This window comes from Lygodium microphyllum, chromosome 14 (genome assembly GCF_053477565.2).
Source record: "Lygodium microphyllum isolate KBCC chromosome 14, Lygodium_microphyllum_v1.1.10, whole genome shotgun sequence".
NCBI classification, from domain to species: Eukaryota; Viridiplantae; Streptophyta; class Polypodiopsida; order Schizaeales; family Lygodiaceae; genus Lygodium; species Lygodium microphyllum.
In genome coordinates this window covers 14,379,869-14,403,831 of record NC_141148.1, presented here as the reverse complement: position 1 = coordinate 14,403,831, position 23,963 = coordinate 14,379,869, and the positions used below count along the sequence as shown (strand labels likewise).

The following is a 23,963-nucleotide window of genomic DNA, read 5'->3' as shown; positions in this document are numbered from 1 at the left end:
GATGGAGTGGATGTGTTGGAGTGCTCTTCTGACCCAACGAGCTTAAATGAACTAGGATCATGTATGCCTTGTAGTGATGCTGTGGTTGATGAATTGTGTAAAGAGAATGAATTGAGCGGAGTTGTGTGTGGAAGACTCATTCAACCGCAAGTATAAAGGAACAGTGGTGTGTTGTGATGAGGAAGGCTCCTTGCGTTGGGAGGGTAAAGAAACAATGGCATGCTGTGTGGTGGAAGACTCGTTTAGTCGTGAGTATAAAGGAACGACAATGAGTAGAAGTGTGTGCGCAGAAGACTCGTTCGACTGCGAGTATAAAGGAACGACGGTGAGTTGTGTGTGTGTGGAAGACTCATTCAACCGCAAGTATAAAGGAACGGCGGTGATTTGTGTTGAGGAAGGCTCCTTGCATCGGGAGGGTAAAGAAACGGCAACGTGTTGTGTTGAGAAAGTGAAATGTTGTGTTGGTGTGGAAGGAAGTGTTGAGAAGAGTAGTGTTGAGGAAGTGAGTTGCGTTGGCGTGGAAGGAAGTGGTGACAAGACGGGAGCCAATGAGGACTGCCCAAGAAAGAGAGAGAAAACATGGAAACTTGTAAACTCTGTGTCTGTGCATGGATCAAAGGAGGAGACTGTTGGGCCAATGAGGACTGCCCAAGAAAGAGAGAGAAAACATGGAAACCTGTGAACTCTATGTCTGTGCATGGATCAAATGAGGACTAATTCGAATCGGTTAGTGGGCAACAATTGGTTAGCTTTAGGGATGAAGCGAGGTCCTACTGCTACAAACCCAAGGAGTTAACTTTTTGTGCTCTAATGGCTGATTTAGAGGATGAAAGACCCTCATGCAACAAGGATATATGCGGAGCAAAGGCCGATTCCGAGGGTGTCAAACCCTCACATAGCGAGTTGATCGGGAGTGCTGGGGCGCTCCGAGTGTGGTCAGATTATGGTGAGTGGATCTTTGTGAATGGAACCTAGGTGGTGGAGCTATGGGATGAAATAGTCCCTATGCTCACCACCAAGGTGAACTTCAAGGAGGTGCATGAACCTGTGAAGCCCATGTGCGCAATCAAGCCCATTCCGGTCTCCGGGCTAAAGGGATGCGGTCTACTTGGGGAAGTCAAAGTGGTCAAATGGCTACGAGATCGAACCAAGGTAGAGGCAAGGAGGCTTCTCCCTCTAGGATATTCCAAGTGGCAAGGAGGCTTCACCCTCTAGGATATTCCAAGTGGATCTGGCTCGTCACGGAGCAAGCTAGGAGGAAAGGGCGAGGTGTGAAGACCTAGCCCTAATCAGTGCAATCAAGATGGATACGGGCATGTTGAGGCCCATGATTGAAGAAAAGCGAGGCAGGGTGACCCCTCCACTTGAGTTGCTTAAAAGCTTGGGTGCCTTCTTGTTCGATTAGGTTGTCGTGGGCAAGTTCAAAGTGACCACGGTGGGGGACATGGCCCTCGCGATGCAAGCTAGAAGGTTCGATGCTATGAATTAGACTTTTCTAGCTTCAGCATGGACTGTAATGTTTGATCGGACCACCAAGGAGTTCAAGTGGGCGCGGCATGTACAGATAAATCTAAAGGCTGCCTTTTCTTCCTGCACGTGTCAAGGATAGATCCGGGCTACAGAGGCCCGAAAGTGATTGTTGCAAGGGAAATGGTGCTCACTCTATAGGCGTGATGGTTTGATGCTCCCCATTGAGTTGTGGCATGCTGTCCAGCTCGCCAGTCCAGGGTCGGTACTCTCATCCTACCTTTCAAAAGGTGTGTGCTACAAAGAGGGTGAGGGTACTTGATGCGGGAGATATGGATCTCACGCAACGGGCCAAAAACGGCATGCAGCTTTTAGGCATGTCGTGTGGTTCACTCCTGCTCCATGTGCAATCTAGTTGAGTAGAAGACTCCTCCACACTGGTTCAAAGTTTTGTGGTGCAAAACGGGAGAGGATAATGGATGCCAATGAAATGGACCTCGCAAGAACAACAAACTTGGGCCTTGCGAACGCCTTGCCACACTTGAAGTAAACTGCGGAGAAAGGACGATTTGGGTGGCGTGAGCTGGGCGGTCATGAAGATTCATCTGAAGGATGGCGTCCAACCCTCGCCAAGCCTCGGTCTACATTGTTGGAGACCCTCTTGCAAAAGGACCTTCCTGGTCTACCCACCTGGTGTGAGACCACGGACCACTAGGTTGCCCAATAGGACCAAGCTTTGGAACTCTGGGTTAATGATCCCAAGCCCTCCCTCAGACTGATGTCGGATGATGGTTGCCCACGCCACCTTGGCTCGAGCGTCCTTGGCGGCAAAGCTGAACCACACAAGACGAGGACAAACACCAACAAGAGGCGATGTACCAAGTCGTTGCTAGGAGGACTTGGTTGACCACCAGGGCTCGGCCTGCTAAAGAAAGGTGACAGTGCTCCAGTAGGTCAGCTTTTGCCTAATAGAGTCGAGAACTAGGAGAAATTGCCAGGCAGGAGTGATGGGGACAGATCTCTCTAGTCAAAACTTCTCTCCCCTCCTGCCACTAATGAGAACCCTCCTAGAGGCCAATCTGTAAAGTGCCGAAACCTCGCAGATCCATGCCTGGGGGAAACCTAGCCTCACCATGGTGCCCTCTAAGAAGTCCTAGTCAACCCTGTCATAGGCCTTCTCGAAGTTCAGGAGGAGTATTGCTAATCCCTGACAATTGTGCTAAGCTTGCTCGGTCACCTCGAAAGAAGCGAAGACATTGTTTAAGATGCTCCTATCTTGGACAAAACCTGTCTGGGTGTCATGAATGATGTCTAGAAGCATGGGGCAGAATCGACTCTCGATCATCTTGGCCAGGGCCTTATAGGCCACTGAGAACAAGGTGATTGGTCTCCATTGGGAAAACTCCAACCGATCTCCCTCTTTCGGGAGGAGACTGACAAGACCTGCCAATGAACTCCCTGGCATTTGCCCTGAGCCGAAAATCTCTTGAAAGCCCAGTAGTAGGGGGTCCTTCACCACCTCCCAGTAGGTAGTGAAGGCAGCCTAAGAAAGACCATCCTCTTGTGGGAATTTCAGCCCCTCTTGTGCATTGAAGGCCTTAGCTAGCTCCTTCTTTGTGAAGGGGTCTTGGAGGGAGTGTCCCATCTCCTCTATGACTAGGGGCAGATTGCAATCCTAGACTTACTGCCAACATTGCTATACTCTGGTTGAGATTGCCTCTTGCTGAAAAAGTTGTCTGTAGAAGTTAGTGGCAATCTCCAACACCTCATCTGAGCTAGACTAAATCCTCCTGTGCTGATCTTGGAGGCTGCGAATCTAGTCCCTTGAGGTGTGAGGCTGATGCACCTGGAAAAATTCCATGCGTATCGTGTCCCCCTTTCGCGCCCAAAAAGTTGCTAAGGTACGGAAGGAGAACTTAGAGTGCTTGTCCTCAAGGCTGGTGAGGGTTATCCGTGGGCACACCTACTTGTGGAGAGTGGGATCCCGTGGTGCCTCTTAGAGTAGTCTTTGCATGGTTGCTAGGTCTCGTCGAAGTGCTCTCCTCCTTCCAACTCTGTTGCTTGGCTTGTAGGGCTGCCTCCTGGCAGATCTTGTTCCACTTGGCTAGGTCCTCTGTAACCTCCTCTGCAATCTAGTCCTCCTAGCCCACTCCCTAGTCTAGAGCTACTCAATCTGGCTCCTCACCTCCTCCCTCCTGTAGATTGAGTCTGGGATTCAACACGATTGCGTGCCATGGGCTGAAGCGGGAGCATCAAGATTGAGGAGAATTGGGCAATGATCAGACAAGGTGGTACCAACCAACTGTCCTACTTGGCCTCCGTGAGAGCACCCGTGGCACATAGAACTTGTCCAACGGCTCTAGAAGAGCTCTGTCGAGCCGCCTGTATCCTCAAGAGAAGTCCAACGACTTCTCCCTCCTGTGGAAAGTTGGGTCCCGCCAAGCATCACGTGCTCCTACTGCAAGGAGGAAGACTGCCCATGCCTCTTGCTTCTCCCCTTCTATACCCTGGTAATCTCCCTCTACCTTGTTAGGCCTCCAGGTTGTTGAAGTCTCCTCCAACAATCCAAGAGTCCACCTCTAGGAGTCCTGTTGCGATCTCCACTTAGAACTTGCTGCGTGCCCTAACCTCAATAGGAGCATAAACATTGAGGACTCCAAGGCACGAGTCCCCTATATCCAATTTGATCCATAGGACCCTCCCTGCCACAATCGTCCTGTGGTCTTGTACACAAGCGGTAAGGCTCAGGCCAATAGAGGTACATACGCCTCCACTCTTGCCGTGGGCACCGATGGAGTACTCCTAGTAGGTGTGTTAGTTGCGTGGAAGTACCTTCCCTACTCGATGGGCTTGGGAGGGGGTGAGCTTGTGCTCCTGAAGAAGTAAGATGTCGATCCATCCGGCAAGAGCAGGCTGCAGCTCCTACCGAACAATCAATTTCCTAGAACCACATGTCTCACTGTAGTGGAGGTTGTTCACGTTCTAGGATGCTAGGTGTATACTCATGGGGGAACCTGTGACTAGCCAAATAAGCACTGTTCGGTGTGGAAGCTGCTGATGAAGAGGAAGAGCTATGGGGCATGCGAATGTGTTTAGCCACAGGCTTGGAGGGTGAACTCCATTCTCCCATGGTAGCTCTTAGGCTTGGACCATGGGGGTGATAGATGCTCTAGGTGGTACCACCAAGGCGTCTATCGGCTAGGCTGAGAGGCGTGACTCTTTACACTGGTAGAAGTGGGCAGCTTGTGCGAGGGGCCACTTGATCACATCCATCGGTGAACTCCACTGGGGAGGGGCTCAAAAAATAATGCTCAGATGTGGGACCTTGGCTCCAACCCACCAATTAATGTCCATCATGCACCTTGGCCATTGCTTGGAAAAGAGTGCTAGTCCTCCTCCCATTCATTGGGAGATGTGGTCTGCAACTTGGCCCCTCACCTCCTCCTCTATCTGTGACATCGTCCAATCTCCTGAATGAGAGGTCCAAAAGAAGACAGCATAGTTCGGTCCATCCGGTGGTGCAAGTAAATGGACCTTGCCTCTCCTTGACTTGCGAACCACGAAGATTACCACCTCCAAAGGTAGTGGAAACTCTCCGCATTGCGCAACAATTGCTCCTGCCAATGGAAGATGTGACGGGCGGCTGGACCAGATGAGTTGGTGGCTGTGTGGGGAGGTGGGGCTAGGCTATTGTTGAGGAGAGGATGTGGACATGTGCGGCTCGTCACCCTTTGTGGGAAGGGGGGGAATGGATTTGGGGGGGGGGGGGGGGTGGGGGGGAAACATGTACTGGGTGAGGATCAAGGGCGTTGATCAGTGGGGGAGAAGGTGGGGAAGAGGATGAGTAAGGGGTGGTGGGGTGATCAGACGCATGAGGTGGGTGTGGGGGGGCGAGTGGCCTCGAAAGGGGGAGGCTGTGGGATTTGGGGGGGGGAGGGTGCTTGGGGATCTCGGGTGGGGGGTGTTGAGACGCCTCAGTGGGTGGTGGGGGTGGAGGCTTGTGATCCTGTTGGATGGGACGAGGGGGGGCTACGCGGTGTTTCGATGGGGGCCCGTCACTCGCCCTCCTGCTCTCTGTTGCCGTGGCTGTGTCTAAGGGGTTGGTTGAGGCCCCCCTACTATCTCCCTCTCTATCGTCACTGGACCCATGTGAAACCATCAGCATCCACATGTGGTTCTGCTGACTGAGCCGCCTTGGCTCCGTAACGCATGCAGTCTGTTGTTGCCTGATGCCTAAAGTCATGGCATCACATGCATTGTCCAAGCTGCCCTGTCACAATAAGCTGCTGCTTGAAAGAGTATGCCTGCCTCAGCCTCAAGAAACGTGGGTATGTTCTTTGTATCTTTTGTAGCCACGCATACCTTCGAGACTCCTGCGGCTGGCACTACATCCGTGAAGGAGGGAGGAAGAACTATGCCAAAAAGCCGTCCAAAGTCCTCCACTAACTGATGGTACTCTACCGCCAATGCAAGGAATAGAAGGGTGACCGAGGTGTCTAGGAAACCTGTTGTGGAGTGTCACTCCTCCACTGTGAAGCCACCATACCAGGGAACCATGTAAATGACCCCCTTCGTGGAGGCATAAGGTGAGCTATCCACTAGCTCGCAGGTTGCATGCACTGAGGTGAGTCAAACCATGAAGATCCCCTGACCCATGAGAACTGCCTCTGCAATCTGCATTGTGCCAATGCGTAGCATGGAGCGGAGCCAATCCCGAAGCTGGGCCCTGGATGGAGAGTGTCCTATGACCTGTCCATAGATTGCTGTTTCTTTCAGTTCTAGCTTTGGGGCACGGACGGAAAGGAGCTGTTCCTCAGAGAGAACGTCGTGCAAGGTGTTTAATTGGGGGGCACTTGCAGAATGTTCAGGCATCTGACCCGAGGTTTCCATTGCGCATCACTGCTGGGGGCTACCAATCTAGCTGCTGTGATATTGGGGGAATGTTGCTACAGATGGAGGGAGCAACGAATGCTAGTGGTATGAACGTGCAGCATAGAATGGAGGCATCGGAGCAGGTCGACTGGGGAGGTCTTTCGTGCGTGAGGCATAGGGTGGAACCGCCACAGCAGGTCAATAGCTACTTAGAATGGTCCCTTCCACAGGCCCAATCAGGACTGCCAATGCGTTACAAGGTCATCAATTCACAGATACCCCATCCACCATACATTGCATTCACGATCAAAGATATCAGACACCATGAATTTGATCTGGTCTTTCTTCAGGAGGCCAGACTGTACAAAGAAGTTAGAGACGTTCTTGCACTGGTCACCTTGAAACTGGATGACCTGGCCAAGCTTGGGATTGTTTACCACAGTCCGTTGCAGCAGAACTCCTTGAAATCCTTCAGTATCCGCAGGCGCTCTAATAATGCAGAGTTGGGGCCACAGATCAAGTGGACCTGGGGAGCCTGGGCTGAGGTGGCAGGTGCTGGTGGTGTTCAGTAGATGGCGCTTGGGGCAGGGACAGGGAGTGCAGATCTGGAGGGCGCCTGTAGCACCGGCAGCACCTCCAGAATTGGGCGTAGGGAGTTGCTGTGGTGGTCTGGCGCAGTGCGTGAGCATCTGCAGCAGGTGGATAGGCCAGGGGCCAGGTTAACAGCTCAGACAACAGGTGGCATAGGGACTGGCGGGTGACTGCTCAGGTGGCGGACTCTTCTGGAGACGAACAGGGAGTGGCGCTGCTGGCACTAGCAATGCAAACCAGGTGGCGTACTGCAGGTGGCACCTGGAGCTGAATGCCATGCAGGTGGTGCCTGGAGCTAGGGGAGCTTGTTGATTGGAAGACATTGATTACATTGGTGATAGTGATAGTTCATCCTAGGCCTCTTTCTCCATCCTTCCTGCACTTCTCTTTTTGGTATGATGTATGATTTATCTATTATGATTGATATAGTTCTAGCCCATGTTGCATATGCGGCACATGCCATAGATGTTTTGGTTTGCTATCCTCTTGTATTGATTCTATACAATACTAATGCCATTTTATTAAACATGTGCTCTATTTTAAGGTACCATTTATCACCATATCTTATCATACAGGGCTGTATTGTTCCTTTCCTTGTAGATGACTATGCTACTGGGACAAACCAAACATGAACCTACAGTTCATAGATTGATCATCAATCACCTTGGAACTTTGTAGAAATAAGAATTAGCAGGAGATATGGTGGAAACAAAATTTCAGAAAAAACGGAAAAATGCTCTCCGCCACAGTATTCTGTAAAGAGGGTGGTAAGGAAAGACTGCTTTTCTAATAACAGATTGATTGGGCAGGCTGAAAGGGAAGAACGAAGGCAAGAGCCTTCTGCTTGGCCTGCAAACAAGAAGCAAGGGATCATTGTTACCCTATGCACAATATAGAGATGCCTGAGCATGTGAAATGCAATGTATGCTTATGGATTCAGAAATGGTCTGTGCACACATATACATGCATCCAAAAACACACCTGTTTTCAGATCCTTACTTTTGGGAAAGAAACCATACTTGTAGTAATCAATAATCAAGGTCCTCAAGTCATACTGTTTGATAGTTTGATATGTGTATGCTAGACTCAGTGAATTTTCCTTGAATCATATGTCAGCAGGTCTTTAAGAGTGGATCATTTTAATATTAGTCATTTCTTTAACCTCAATTGTACAGTATATTAAAGTAGATTTTATCCTCAATGCGAACACGAGATCAGAGAAACGTTTTGTGAAAGGTACAACTTCTTTTAGATTTGTGAATCTGCCTTGGAATACTGTTCAATTTTGTGCCCCAAAGTTCTTCATGTGGCTCTTTAAAATCTGCATCTAGCAGGACTCTCCTCTGGGTGCAAGTTCTGGAGGTGTCAGAACAAGGGTAAAAATATCATGAATATCTATTTCATGCCTCAAAATCTGCTGATGCATTCTTACTTGTTCTCATGTGACTGATTTGCCTCAGGGATGATTTTTTTCCTCTGCTCTTGACATTTCAAATGTAAGCTTCTTTTGTATTGCTGCTGTGAGCAGAACAGGTTCTTTGAAGTGTAACTGTCACTTCACAGTTCTACATTACTGTGCTTGAATGGATGTTGCCAGCCTTAATGCAATCTTAGCTTAGCTTTTAACATTCATCTTCGGATGTGTTTGCAGGTTTTGTTGACATCCTGCAAGGCCATGGCTCCTTTTACCCCCTTTTTTACGGAGGTTCTTTATCAGAATCTTCGCAAGCTATTGGGTCCTGATGCAGAAGAGAGCATTCATTACTGTAGTTTTCCTGAGCTTCAAGGAGAGGTACAAGTCTCAAGTATACTGGACTGGTTGTATTCAAAATGCCCATCCCTCGTCTACTTGTTTGGAGTTCTGTGTTTAATACTATTGGAAACATAATGCAAGTGTTGCATCAGTACTGACGTGGGAATGCATTGTGCTCAGACCTGTAGTGTTATTGCTGAATGTTGTTGTTCACGTGCTTTATATTTGATCACTAATTGAATGCTAACACAATGCCTGAGTTGTTTATGAAGAGATTGCATCATTCACTGTAATAGAAGCATCTTATCGTTAATGAAAAGAGTAAATTTTTTTGGAACTAATTAATTATGTTGACAACATATCTGTCGATGATGCCTTGCAGACTAATGAAAGGATTGAGAAAAGTGTGGCTCGTATGATGACAATCATTGATCTTGCACGGAATATTCGTGAGCGTCATAATAGGGCTCTCAAAATCCCTTTAAGGTATACAAATTAACATTTTTTAGCATTCGTTTTCGAGACATCCTCTTCTAATCATATGATTTGCTCAGGGAGATGGTTGTCGCTCATCCAGATAATGATTTTTTGGATGATATCACTGGCAAGCTTGGGGAGGTATATTTTAGTTTTTTACTTGGTTGCTTGATAGTAAACTTAAGCAATGACTACTTTTGAGCAAATGTTATGATTTTGCTCATGAATGTTGTAATACCTTTGAATTAGGCTAGCTATAGAATGAGCTCTACTGATGACAGAGCCAGAAATTTAGAATAGAAGAGAAGCAACATGTCTGTTATCTGTGTAAGGCATTTAGTAGCAAATGGTGACGTGTCAACTTTTGGAACAGATATCTGTAATGCTTTCGACAACAAATGGTTTGCTATTGTGATTGTACCATCAAGTTCTTCTGTTAAGGGCTTGGGAAAGTTGAGCTGAATTATGTGATTGATTTTGAAATAAATAGGTAGGTCCATGGAAGAGAGATCTAGTGTTATGTTTCACAATTTAATTTGGTAAAACAGAGCTTAGCAGCAAAAGACATATGAAAACACAGCATAGTCAAATGGAAGTGTCGATATGTCACGAGCTTTTCATTCAATGATAGTGTATTAGTCTTCTGCTCCCTTGTTATTCATTCCATTTCTTATACAATCAGGTTGTTTGGGAGGGAGGGAAATGATTTGAGATGAGATATTATGTTACACTAATGTTTGATTAAAGGCCAAATGGCCAATCAGACCAAAAGCTATAACATATTTTATATAATACAACTTCTTTAGAGTGCTGAGGAGGTAGGAGCATTGAGGCTATCAGAAGTGGTTAGCAGGCTGCTTGGGAGAAGCTCATTTTCCATATGAGGGCAAAACCTGCAGTTCACTGCTCAGTTTTGGTGGTCTTAAGGGTGGGTCACTTCTGCTCACAGAGAGAGAGAGAGAGAGAGAGCTCAATTGGTTAAGTTGAACATGTGGTGACCAGAAGGTCTTCAGTTCAACTCCTACATTCCGCACGGTCATTTAGTATAGGTATAGAAAAAGGGGGATTTGAACCTGGGTAAGTGGGTTAATAAAGTAAGTGGCTTACCGCTAGGATGGCCATGAGAGAGAGAGAGAGAGAGAGAGAGAGAGAGAGAGAGAGAGAGAGAGAGAGAAATGAAATGAAATGATATATTAACGTCTACAAAAGGCCAAAATGACCTATGAGACCATGAGTTACAATCATGTGTATGATGGTACAACTGACTGGGCAAAATATGTAGCACAAGCAAGAAAAAGAAAGAAAGGAAACTAACTATGGCTATGTGTAAAACATAGAGCTCTATCTAGTAACAATGAGCTCCAAAATGGTACAATCTCATGTGGGTATGGAGGGCCTAGCTCTAGCCCAAGCAATAATCCCCTATATCCGCCTATGAAGGTGTCGTGTGTGTGTGTGTGTGTGTGTGTGTGTGTGTGTGTGTGTGTGTGTGAGAGAGAGAGAGAGAGAGAGAGAGAGAGAGAGAGAGAGTTAAAATGAGTGAGAGGAAATCTAGAGAAAGTAAGGGAGATAGAAACAAAAAGGGAAATCTACAATCTGCAAAGGAGGCTACTTGTAAGGTCGATCTTTGGCTTCAACATTGCAAGGGGGAAGGAGACTCTGCTACGAAAACCCCCATCTCTGCCAACCTTGTCTTCTTGTGCAAGAGGACTAGCAAAGCTATTCAAGACCGTTGAAGTTCTTGCGTGAGGAGTGCTGAATGAGTGGAGGAGGTAGGGCTAGGAGCTCAGCAATGGCACCTAAGAGGAGTGCTGTAGGTTTGAGAGGCACAACCAAGATGGTATCAGCAATCCCCAACACTGCACAAGCATTCCAAGTACCTTGGAACGATCTTGAAGTTGAAAATCGATTATGTACCTATGAATTGAAAATTTCTCTCCAGCTTTGGAATGCTAAGAGTATTGATACATAAAGTGGCTTTAGATAGAAATTTATAGTGAAATTGGGTTGAAAGTTTAGTCACACTTGTTGCACAATTATTAGAACTCTAATTTAAGAAAAATGTGTGATTGGAAAGAGTAGCTTTATTAGCTATTATTGATACTTGTGATAACAAAGGATGAATAGTAGCTTCTAAAATCAAGCTACTTGAATATTCTTAAGTTATTATGCCTTAAGAAAGGGAATTAGGGCATACGACCTCCTTTGGAAACCGAGAATGGATTGTATATTAACAACTAATAACTCCTAAAAAGGACATAACCAGTAGGAACAAAGATGGATGCCTTGTTTCTTCATGGTAAATAGTTGCAATATTCAAGTCCATAGTTTTGGAAAATATGGAAGGGCTCGAGATATATTGCAATCTAAGTATTAGGGGGATTGCTGTGTATTGCTTCCTAAGTTAATTGCACTCTTAGAAGGAATATGTGATAAAGTGGATGTCCCTTGTAATATACTCGATGGAATTATTGATTTTTCTGTTATGTCTTATGAGAAGTATGTCATGGAGAAGATATTGTTGGTTTGCTGAGATGTTTTTAAGACATGTTATGTTGTCTTGAGAAAGAGATGATTTCCTAGATCGAAGATAGGCTGTTTTGCCTTGTTTTTGTTTGAATATTGAGAATCCCCAAAGGGGGAGAGTTGTACTCATTCTGAGGGATTATTGAATGAGGGTTTGATGTATGGGTGGATCACCTCCATGGTCGCACCGTGGAAATGATGCAAGTAAAGGCAAGAGACTCGGAAGGGCACCGCTCGATACATTGTTCGAAGCTGGAATGGTGAGAAGGCGACCAAAGAAGGCAATGTTCACTCCTATGGCAGCATGCGGGTCAGGGTAGCTCTAGACACCCTTTGTTGGGCCTAGGGTGTAGATAGAAAACCTTAGTGGCCTAACTATGGACGTTGGAAGACCATATTCTAAGTAAACGAGGGGTCATATGGATTGGTTCTTATCAACTCATACATGCGGAGGATCAACGATCAAGGAAGTGTGAATTTGTGGCTTTTTGGATTCTAGCTATCTTTATTTTCTTATTCTAGCAAAATAAGAGGAGACTGAGAGGCACTGTTGTGGGATTGTGGTGGAGTCTAGTAGATGCGGAGGAGAGCCCACATGGTGGTCTTTCATGGCACAAGCGAGACTATGGTAGTGCTTGCAGGGAGTGGATTCGGTCAAGTACAGAGGCTCAACTTGTGGATGTGATGATTTCTAGGCAAGGCACTCGTTTCTCATTGTTAGCCAACGCTTCAGCAAGTACTAGACATACCTTTAAAAAGCTTAAACCAAGACAGTGAATTAGAGTAGTAGATAGACCCATGGATTAGTTAAAAGGGTTCAGTATCTTAGGGATTCATATGCTAGAATATATAGCTTTAAAAGGGATCACTCACTCACACACACATCCTCACACTTGCAGATATATAGCTACAGGGGCTTAGAATCAACAGAATCTATCTTAGGGATTAGTGATAAGGGTTCACTTTCTTAGGCATTGGTATACTCCAGTATATAGAAGACACTACCTGTGGATTCCAGTCACTTTCAAACAATATTACAGTGTCAGCTGTCTGCAGAAGAAAGATTCACCTCAGAATACTCATGGAAGCAAATAATCAGAACTAGAACTCAGAGAATGGACATCCTATAAAGCCTTTTCCACATTAAGCAAACAACAAAAAGTAGAACCTGGATACTGAAAACTTTTATCCTCAGATAGTAACTCTGATTAGTTAATTTTCCCAAACCTTGATTTAGTTTATTATCACCTACCCTTCCATCTGCCATAAGGAGAACCCATTTTTTCATTTCACGGTTTTTCTTTCTAAATTTAGAAAGCCTCTATATACCTCTAAACAATTAAACAGTGCTTCAAAAGTTCTAAGAGGGACTTTGCACAGGCCCCCATTCGTCAACTAAGCGCAGTTTTAGAAACTCTGTCGTACTCTGCTAACTATTCTCTAAATGGCAATAGTGGAATAAGGGGCATTGGTGCAAATCAGAGTTGATTGTTAGCAACATTGCTTGGCTCATATGTACTGCAAGGTCTAGCATTCTCGACAGAGACTATTCACATGCTTCATAGGAGACGAGAGAGGTTGTAGGGCATTAGTGAGCATATAAGGAGGAGATATGCATCTATGTGGACATGAAGTTCTTGGACCTTGTCCCACTTAGTGCCATATTTAGTCTAGGATTACAACGCAGAAGATTGATTGTATTTCTAAAACATTCCATTTGCATTTTTCCTTAGTTGTCCCTTAGGCGGCATTTCTGCTCTTTACATTTTACTTCATGGATTTCTTCCTAGGTGTTATTAATAGAATTTCTTTTCCCGGGTAAACTGGAATGAAAGGAATAAAGCAAGTGCCATGGGGATGCAGTTTATTTTGGTTCTTTCTTTGGTGATTCTAGGATCTTGCACGAGTTGTGTTGGACATGGGCATGCCCATTGGTAAAAAAACGAAATTAATTAGTGTGTAGTTTTGTCTCCACAATAATTAAGAATGAAAATAACTAATCTGCAAGTCTGTACACACATTTAGTCTGTAAGTTTGTATGAGGTTGAGTATAGCTGTTAGCTGAACTCCTACTTTAGCCTTTACATAATTAGCTGCTTACATTTCCAAACATACACATCATTCTTGTGGGTTAGTAGCTTGTTGCTGCTAACAATGGTTATAGAGTTAGTATCACTTTGATAGATAGCAAATCTTTGTGTAACTACATGCATTCTCACACTACAAATGGCTCTACTGAAGAGAGACGTGCTGCAAACACATGCAATAAAAGTAGAATCTGAAGGCTAGAAATCAAAGCTGACAAATTGAATCACATTGATTGTTGACAAAAGAAGGAAACACAAGTGAGTAGAGTTTGGGCCCTCCAAGTAACAAAACTCCAAATAAAATGGCAATCTGAGAAAAGTTTCAGATGGAAACACTTCTGTTTCAATCTTTCAGTTTTGGGGGACCTTGAAATGTGGTTTTGGGCTTTGCAGCCAGATCGTCCTTCCTCCCATTTTCTAGCGTAGATTGCTCTTTGACACATTTGGTGCACCTGTAATGCCTCTACTTTTTATTCGTCCTTGAGTATGCATTGTGATGTGGCCTGTGTTCGTGGATTATTGCTATGGCAGATGTCTTCCATGGTTTTCACAAACCTCCTCCTCTGTGAAGTGATTGCTCCATGGCTGCATATTGTTCGCTCCACTCTTGCTGTGTTTCCCACATGATATTTATGTGCTGTGTTTTAGGGGCCTTTTAGCTTCACATGTGATCACTGGGATTTCTTCAGGTGGCCAGAAGGTCTGATGTAAATATTATCATTTAATTTAAACTTCTTCGTGCACGCGAGCGAGAGAGAGAGAGAGAGAGAGAGAGAGAGAGACATGATTGGAAATCATGTGGGCTGTGCCCGCGCAGTTTTTTTTTTTTGTTTGGGGCATCTTTGGTCAAGCCTCCGGCCTTCGCATCAATGCGCTCAAATCAGCCATTCTCAGCTGCACGGAGTCGGATTTGCAGTCCTTGGACTGGCAGGGTCTGGTTGTTCCTCGTGGCTCCATTGTCAGGCACCTTGGGTACCCTTTGGGTGTCGACGTTCCACCAAAGCAGCTTTTGCAGTGGATTTCTTAGAAAATGGTGGCCAAGTTTATGTATTGGAAATCTCAAGCCTGGCCCTTCCATGTTCGTCTCAAAGTGGCACAGACAATTATGTTGCCAATGCTGACATATTTTTTGCCATTGTTGCCCTGGACTACTACGACTCTCAATGCTCTTACTCAGTCTATTCGCTTCATGCTATGGAAAAAGGACTCATTGCATGCAGGTATTTCCTGGATTTCTTGGTCGCATGCCTGCACCCCTAAACGCATGGGTGGCGGAGCTATTTTATATGCCCAAACTCACATGCAGGCACTCCGTTGGTCTCTCTTCCGCGCCATGTGCTTGGATCATCATCCATGGGTCGATATAGCCCGTTATTTCCTTGAGAGCCATGGGCTTCTACATGGCAATACCCAAATCCGGACTTCTTGGTGGCATGTTCTTAATGCTGATTCGAGGTTCTCCAGTTCTTCTTCGTCGCTGCTCAATCATTTGGTATGTTCCTGGAAACGGGTCCTTCTAAAGGCTCAGTGGCATCCACCCGAGGATCGCTTGACTACGAATTCTTTTCAATTGGAATTATTGGCAGTCTCGCGTTTACTTGCATGGGAAGGCAAAAATGAGCTTAGACCACAATTCAACCGGATGGCTCGTTTGGGCTTGTCTTCGGTCGCGGATGCCACCCTTGCTAGTCTCAATGTGCTTATATCTTTTCGTACAGCCAGGAGGCTTTACAGGATTCCGCGGGGATATAGGCCTTTATGGGAACAGCTTTTGCGGATGCTCCAGAGCAGACAACCCTTTCCTGCCCTTGCTTCAGATCATCCCTGGCAGGATTGGGACCTACAAGGCCGGCTGCCTTTAAGCAAAGCTTTTGCTAATCAGGTTTATCATATTCTGATCAAAGATCAACAATGGTTAGTTACCAAAGCCAATGCTTTATGGGGCTTACGAAAATCCAGGTCCTGGTGGAGGGCAACTGTGATGGAGGGCTGATTGAACAAGACCCCCTTCAAATGTAAAGTATTTCTTTGGAGAGTGATGATTGGTGGTCTTCCGCTTGCGTCGGCTCTTTCCAAGCGATGAATCGCCAATGGCAACTGTTTCTTTTGCACCACTGCGGTGGAATCAGCCCGCCACAGATTTATTTCTTGCCCTATCGCAAAAAAAGTCTGGTTCTTTTTGTCGGCTATTTGGCAAGGAGCGGTTGGATTCACCCTGCGCCCCTTTGATTGGGTTTTCGGGCAGCCCAAATACCCCACTCCTGCACAGCCACATATGAAACTCATGTATCATTTTCTTCGATATTGGGGCTGCTGGCATAACTAGACCATTAGGAATGCTTTTCTTTTTGACTCCGCCTATAATGTTCAGCGACATATTGCGAGGCTTAAGGGCCTTTTGTATTGGCAGTTGGATCTTCTCCGGCATTCTGATTTGCTCTCTAGGGAGGACTTCCGTCCCTGGCTTATGGCTTGTAACTTGTAGCACTTAGCCCCTCTTCACATGATGGCCTGGATTGGCGTCATGTATCCTGTAATCACGTTATCTTGTACTTTTTTTCGTAATTAATACAATTACCTTTTACGAAAAAAAAAAAAAGAGAGAGAGAGAGAGAGAGAGAGAGTTGTATCCTTTCTGTTTGGTTGGCCTGAAGGCCGGATGTGAATATTCCAATATTAATATACACTTATTCACGAAGAGAGAGAGAGAGAGACGTGCGGGTGCTACAGATGCATCTTACTGCTGATTGGAGTGCAGCCTTTTAGTGTAGAGAGGGTGCTTCAAACCTGCACGCTCATCAGAACAGATTTGTTACTCTAGGCATGTCAGCTATAGTGACATGGGATGGGTTTTGGCAAGGGGAACGGGGACGGGGACTAGAATTGCCATTCCCTGTCACTATCAGAGGGGCCACTAACAAGGGGAGGGGATTGGGATGGTTTGAGGATAGGATGGAACAGGGATGGGAAGCTAGAAAATGCCAATTCCATGTTACTATGATGTCAGCTATCTCAATTGCTGATGATATTAGTCCTCCCTTGTGGAGATTGATTTTATTCTATTGCTCCTCTCAAGGATTTGAAGCACTAGGTTCAAATGTCTGTTGTCATTGAAAGTTTAAAGGCTTGAATCACAACTCCCAAGTCACTACATGAATGATGGTGAATAGTTTTAAATAATGAATGATTATTGTCTACTTATGAGGCAATTACCTACGAGGCAATAGGGTATTGTGTCTCTACTATGTGTTACATTTCAATTTTCTATACTTTTTTTATGTCAGACATTTGCAGATATTCAAATGTTTTGGCTTTTCTTACTTGGACCGAAGTTCCATGTTAACCATTCCCCAATGGTTTGTGTTTCTTCCTTATGGAAACTCCAAGCAACTATGCTGTGAACACTAATCTTGGTTTTTATAAGGGTGTAGGGTGTGGTAAGCATGCGTTTTCTTTTCTTTTGTCCTCTTTAACCTTTTGATCGGTAGAAAATGCAATGTGTTTATGAGATCTCTTTTGAACTGTTATCAGTGATAGTTTAGGTCCATTAGCTGAAAATTATCAATGGGTTTCTTTACAGTATGTCCGAGAGGAGCTCAATGTCCGGATACTGGTAAGATGCAATGATCCTCTGAAGTATGCAATACTGCGAGCTGAACCAGATTACAGGTACTTTGATGATTCTTGTGGCATGTGATGGAGCATTCCACTACATGCTTGTAAACCAACTTAAATGCAATTCCACTACATGCTTACATTATAAATATGGCAACAGTGTCCTGGGCAAAAGATTGGGAAAAGCAATGGGAATGGTTGCTAAAGAGGTGAAAAACATGAGTCAACTTGATATCCTGAGTTTCGAGAAATCTGGTGATAGGATTGTCTGTGGGCAGCATCTTGCCATTGGAGATATCAAGGTGAGCTTTCCATTTTTTCGCTTCCTTGTTGCTTTTTGGAGACTGGCAGGGGATAGGAAGGTTAGTCGGGCTCCATGTCCTAGGAAGGTTGAATTTTTAAAGCTATAAAATACATTTTCCCCCCTGCTCTTCACCACATCCGTTCTCATGTCACTGTGCAGAGGCCCTCCCATATTCTGGTGTGATTAATCGGGTAAAATTCAAACACAACCATGTCCAATAAACCACAGAAAGTGTTGTTAAAGCAATTGTAGAAAGCAAGTGTACAAAATTTGTCATTTGTGCATGCAGTCATCCTTCTGTGTTACATAAATGGATAATGCTGTTTATTTAAAAGATAAAGGGGAAAATTTTATGACGATACAGCAGCCCATGAAACTTACTGCATAATAAGCAGATGTTGCTTGGATCAGAAGTCAACATTAAATTGGTGCCAGAAGAAACACATCAAAACAGAATAACAGAATGCATTTCAATTCCTGCTGAATGTTTGTTGACCATATGAAGCAGCTTTCAAAAGACGTTGCTATGATATAACATATGCTCAAAGGAAACAGGGATACACAATAAGCCCTATCACAATGTGACCAAGAGAGCTCCCACCTTAATTTTTTAGTAGCTTGCATGTGCATGCACACCCCCCCCCCCCCCCCAACACACACACACACACACACAACAGAAAGGTTGGTATCATGGGCAAATGATTGGTATCTGTTTGCTTGACTGAACCTAGAAAGTAAGTTACTGTAAATAGAACATTCCTGGTGATTTTTGTTGACAAAACCTTTGACTATGAGGACTGACATAGTTATGGCTGTACATTTCTGAGATGACAGAAATGAAGCTGGGTTCCTTTTCCTTCTTTCCTCTTTGTTCATGTCATATCTTCCATTTTGGTCTTTCCTTTTTCCTATCCAGAAAACCAATGGTTTTTCATACCCAATGATTTCTTGTGAAACACAACTAGGTTTTCATATGCAGTGGTTTTTTTATAAGAACGCCAATGGTAAAATCATAGATGTGTTTAGTTTTACCCTTGTTCCTTTTTGCAGGTTATCAGAGAATTCAAGCCACCAGAAGGTGTTAAAAGGGAGGATATTGATGCAGCTGGTGATGGTAATCGGTTTTGTGTTGGAAAGTAGAAGCAAAAAGCTTGCATGAAATGTTGAGCATTCAAGTATAACTATTTGCAATGTATTTGGTGCTCCTCCATGTGTGTTTGGAAAACTTCTTACTACATGATACAGGCACACATTATCAAGCAGAATATGAAATATCTATTAAAAATGATATCCTATGTATATCCTTCTGCTTAAACAAGGTCAAAAATAGTCCAAAATTCTAGCAAACATATCTTAATCACAGGTTGCTTGAAATGTATTTGTCATTTCCGTGAAGAGTTCCCTTTTGTTGGCATGATCTTATGAATATGATCTGGTAACTGCAGGGGATGTCTTGGTCATTCTGGACTTGAGGCCAGATGAGACTTTATTAGATCTGGGAACAGCACGGGAAGTACGTGCCAGACAAGCGTTACCCTTTGTCCTTAATAGAAGTCAATATTGTCTTCTACCTACTTTCGTGGCTTTTATAATTAGTTATTGTTATTTCTTTTTCAAAATGTCATCTTTCTTGTGCTTCCAACAGCTTTATTGAATTCACCCATTAACAAGTTTTTGGACTATCCCAACTATTTTACATCGAGAGCTTCAAATATATGAAGGGTCCTTGTGATGCTTTGTTATTTTTCAGATTGTCAACAGGGTTCAAAAGCTTCGGAAGAAGGCAGGGTTAGAACCAACAGACCCAGTTGAGGTTTACTTGAAAGCCTCGGATTGTTTTCACACTTCTGCTTCAACCTTACAAAGGGTTCTGAGAACTCAGGTTGTGTACTATTGTGGTGGCTCTTCTGACTCCAAGCCTGATCTCATTGAAACTGCATGTTTTGATAATCTTTTAGTGTGAAAACAGACTAATCCGAGAGAAAACTTGGAGTAAATTTTCTCTTGGAATGTCCAGGCATCTTACATAGAAGAGGCGCTAGGATCTCCCATACTTCCTGTCGACCTTATGCCAGCAGATGCAGTAAGTTTTAAATGCAAATATGATACGAAATTGTCTTTCATCTTCATTTCTTGTGGTGAATAATCTAACAGTATATTGTACCTGCTGATGATCTGCATTTTAGGTTTTGCTGTTGGAGGAGAGCTATTCTGGAGTGGCTGATAGTGCTTTCAAGATATTTTTGGCAAGACCTTGCTTCTACTTTGATGAAGCTTTACTGACTGAGAAATGTGCAGGTAAAGCCTTAAAAGCTTAGGAAACGTTGATGAATGTATTGAACTGGTTCAGAACTCTTGGAAACTTTGTTGGAGGTCTGTCTTTCCGTTTTGTTTTTTCATTTGAGAATAATTGTAGTAAGGATGGAAAATTTGCGAGGATAGACTTTGCATGGTAGAAGGGCCTTTTCCGGAAATGAACTGATGCATACAAGCTAGGGTTATCTTTGAAATTTTAAAGGCCTTTATCTTGGCTTGTGTCACTTTTGAGTTTGATCATGTTCCAAGTACCCTTAAGGTGAGCTTGTATGCCTTCAAATCGATGAGGCAGTAAATCTCACTTACGCTCCAAAGCTGTATTAACTAACAGGTCCCATTATAAGTGCATTGAGGGGGATATCCTGCATAAAACGTTAGGTGTTACATGCCATAAGAGTTTGGACTTCTCTTCTTTTTAGGATAGTTATGAACCCTTAAATCTGTGTCAAGTAGGTTCTTTTAGCCCCTATCCTTTGTTTGGAAGATTGTTCGTATTTTTCATTGTGATTGACGGGTGAAAGTCCTAACATTTGTGCTTGAACTGAGCAGAACCTGTGAGATTGACTGCATCATTCAAGATGCACAAGGCATAAGAGAATGAAAGGGGTCACATTGTTCCTTGAGGGGAACTTCTGCAGGTGCACTCACATGAAACGACCATAGAGCTGAGGGGAATGAGTCCTGGATCAGTGCTATTGTGCCATTGGTACTGTACATCAAAAGTAAAGAGACCCTGCTGCATAATTGATAGACATAGTAGTTAGCATTCATCACAAGATGTACAAAAGGTGGTTGGGGTCTGAGTGCATAGAAACGACACATTCCTGCTAACATTGTACTTGTTTTGGTTCTCATTTCTTGAGGACAAGCTTGTTACAGTTGATCTTAAATCATATGCCGTTCTTGCCTTTACTTATGGAGATCTATATGGCCACAATCAGTATTGGTTCCTCAAATTCTCTCTGCACAGTTAGCGCTCTTCCTATTCACAGGCATTACAATGAGTTGGAACCTCATTTATAGCCAGAGTTGAATTTCTTTTGGAGGGAATATCTCATAATTGCTCATTATCCAGCAGCTTTGCAATTTAAATCAGCAAGTCAGCAAATTATTCTTTAATAATACAAATGCAGCCATTTGTAGGTTGTGTGCACTGTGGAATTATCTGAAGCTGAGAGCAGTGACGGGGAGAGGTGTCTGGCTTTGTATTTTATGGAAATTCCCTAAGATTCTTCTTTAATCAGGAAACAAATGCTTTGCTGAGAATATCAAAGCCTATTTGAGGTCAAGAGATGTGGTGGCACTGAAGTCAGAGTTGCTTGCTGGAAACTATAAGGTACTACTGTTCTTCACCCTAAGGCCGATTACAGTAAGTTTTTCATATTACTGAACAACAATTCCTTAGCTTGAATAAGGATTTCTGATGGGTGACTTCTTTGTTCATCAATCGTAAATATCTGTTTGTGTGCAAAAGTGTTAATTTTTTACATTAAGGCAACTGCTGACAGCCCCATCTTAGGGTTGATCAAACATGTCGTGATGATGGTTTTGGCAGTACAGTGTTGAAGGCTTTCAATACTTCTGTTTACTCAGTATGGATATGGAGTAAGACTTAAGTATGTCTCTAGCATTTAGTTAACCCTTGGGAAAGTATGTAGACAGGACATACTAAATGGCTGGCGTGGAAAGGTGATGTGTACATATTTGCTGTGTCCCAAGGGATGTAGAGATTTTGAGACATGATGGAGGAGTGGTATTCCTGTAAAAGCATCACAAACTATAGCGTGAATGTAGAAAATTTTTTCCTTCCCTAACATGTCCAAGGTACACTATGTTAAGCTAAACTTAAGTGTATTTAGTGTGTTTCAGTGTCCGTTAAGCAAAATCCCCTATTTTGGTTGGTTCCTCATCTATAAATTGAGTCTCCTAGGTGACATGTATTGTGGTCAATACTAGTTTATCCTCTTTCCCTTCAGTCTACATCTGCCTCACTCTTTTAGATGCAGCCATGGTGATCCTCAGTCAGTGCCCATCAGTCCAGCATAGTCACCAGAAACATTGCATCCTGTTTTGTGTTTTGAGGTTTGAGGTTTCGTTTCGCGTTTTGTTTCATTAGCAACCTTGAGGTTTTGAGGTTCTGAGAAGTATTATTTATAATAATTAGAGTTACTATATATTAATAATATCAGAGTGAGAAACATAGATTCCTATATAGTAACATAAAAGAAAGAAAATAGATAAATAAATTGAAAATGTTCATTCCACCTAGATCCTAAAGCCAAAAGTCTAAAGCCTAGAACAAAAACATCCATCACAACATATAGGGTACAACATACATTTGATACATAATGCACAAAGTAAAAGGGAAAATTGATGTTCTTTAGTGAAATCCTTGTGGGGAGGTATTTTTCCTTGAGGAGGTGGAGATTGAAAGTAGAGGAATTGATGTTGTTGAAGATACAAAGGATGAGGAGAATATGATTGTGCTAGTGATGGAGGAGGAGGAGGAGAGATGAGGTAGATGTAAATGAAGAGATGGAGTAGGAAGAGGTGGAGGAGGAAGAGGAGGAGATGCACAAAGAAGAGGTGATGGGGCATGCAAGGAGGAGAGTGTGGAAAAAAATGTGGATTGCAAAAGAAAAATAGCCCACATGTTTTTTAAAATAAAGAAATCGAGAGCCTAGGTTTCACTCCAGTTTGTTGTCACCATCATTTGTACCTCTTGCTGCAGTCATCCTCAATTGTCATCTCCATCATGGTGACTCATGCAATCAGCATTTTATTCCAGTTGATCGTCTTCATTGAGCGTGTTGCTAAGATCATCTATCAACTAGCCCCTCTTGTGAAGGAAATTGCTAGGGTTTGCATTGAGGACACACAGAGTATACGACCACAACAGAAACACAAAGGGGCAGACACAGACATAGAGGGCAAAACTCAAACCCTAATCGCAAAACTCAAAACTCAAACACAAACAGAAGGGAGAGAGAGAACACAACTTTGAAGTGAATGAATGCTGTAAATGAATGTAAGAGTGTACAGTGTGCTCAAGGGCAGAGCAATGTCAGAGTGTGACGTCCATCAAAGACGGATCCCAAGTCTATGACCACCAGTCGGAGTGTAGGAGTGCTGAATAGTGAATGGCAGCAGGTTGGTCACCAAAACGCAGCAGTCTACAAGCTGGAAACTGGTAAATGTAGCAGTGTACCACCAATCAGAGGCTGGAAACTGTGCATAGTCTGCTGTAAACAGCAGGCTGAAATAGCGTTTGAGAGTGTCAGGGCCTGCAATACTGAAAACGCAGGCTGGCTGACCTTGGAGATGATGGACAGCAGGCTGAACAGCAGCCTGGGACAGTTTGGAGCAGTCGCTAGCAGCTGAGAGCTGTCGCCTGTAGCAATGGACAGGCTGAACATAATGTGGCTACAGTCAATGATGGCTGGACAGCAGATGGAGGCCGGCTGCAGGCTGGAAACTGGGTGCCAACAGGAGCAGAGGGTGTGTGGGCTGGTGTAACCTGCAAACAAGGATGATGGCTGAATGGAAGCAGCCTGTCTATTTATATATGTGGAAGGGCGCCCCAAAAATTAGGGTTTCCACTAAACTCTCGAACCACTTCCCGTTTTAGGGTTTCCACTAAACTCTCTCGAAGCGCTCCCCATTTTAGGGTTTTACTCTAAAAGAGCATTTTTAGTGTGTTTTGGGGCTGTTTAAGAGGCTAATCAGAAAGTAATGCATATTTAAGCTCAATACCTCTTTCCTAGAGGTTCCCATAGTCTATGTTTATGTTTGAGCTTGCTTGTGCTTTGCAACTGTTCAGGCTGCCCAGCATCAAATCTTCCTCTCTCAATTGACATCTAGCACTTCCTTGCTGTAAGTGACCAACTGCCACCATTTCCAACCTATTGTCCTATCATCTATAGCTCTCGCAATCCGCCGCTGGTGGACATCACAC

General features: G+C 44.2%; 2 protein-coding genes across 3 annotated transcripts in view; both read left to right on the top strand.

Annotated features, from left to right (window-relative positions):
- LOC148025341 (tRNA synthetase class I (I, L, M and V) family protein) overlaps nucleotides 1–23,963 on the top strand; it is a 133,337-nt gene that overhangs the window by 88,339 nt on the left and 21,035 nt on the right. Inside the window, exons 16-26 of the mRNA XM_087692378.1 lie at nucleotides 8,582–8,722; nucleotides 9,066–9,169; nucleotides 9,238–9,301; nucleotides 17,354–17,442; nucleotides 17,549–17,690; nucleotides 18,743–18,806; nucleotides 19,138–19,205; nucleotides 19,443–19,574; nucleotides 19,710–19,775; nucleotides 19,879–19,990; nucleotides 21,253–21,344. Of these exons, the coding sequence (XP_087548504.1) occupies nucleotides 8,582–8,722; nucleotides 9,066–9,169; nucleotides 9,238–9,301; nucleotides 17,354–17,442; nucleotides 17,549–17,690; nucleotides 18,743–18,806; nucleotides 19,138–19,205; nucleotides 19,443–19,574; nucleotides 19,710–19,775; nucleotides 19,879–19,990; nucleotides 21,253–21,344 (1,074 nt within the window). The remainder of the gene's footprint in view (nucleotides 1–8,581; nucleotides 8,723–9,065; nucleotides 9,170–9,237; nucleotides 9,302–17,353; nucleotides 17,443–17,548; nucleotides 17,691–18,742; nucleotides 18,807–19,137; nucleotides 19,206–19,442; nucleotides 19,575–19,709; nucleotides 19,776–19,878; nucleotides 19,991–21,252; nucleotides 21,345–23,963) is intronic.
- Nucleotides 5,497–8,575, top strand: LOC148025342 (uncharacterized). Of its 2 annotated transcripts, none has more exons than XM_087692380.1 (2): nucleotides 5,497–8,166; nucleotides 8,265–8,575. In XM_087692380.1, exon 1 carries the CDS (start codon nucleotides 6,408–6,410, stop codon nucleotides 6,909–6,911), a length of 504 nt encoding a protein of 167 aa, XP_087548506.1. In that variant the 5' UTR covers nucleotides 5,497–6,407; the 3' UTR covers nucleotides 6,912–8,166; nucleotides 8,265–8,575. The 2 variants fall into 2 exon arrangements, with proteins under 2 accessions (XP_087548506.1, XP_087548505.1); XM_087692379.1 differs by having other exon boundaries at nucleotides 5,497–8,306; nucleotides 8,391–8,575.

Bases quoted from the DNA above. Each gene is read 5' to 3' on its own strand.
- LOC148025342 (XM_087692380.1), top strand. From the start codon at position 6,408: ATGTTGCTACAGATGGAGGGAGCAACGAATGCTAGTGGTATGAACGTG.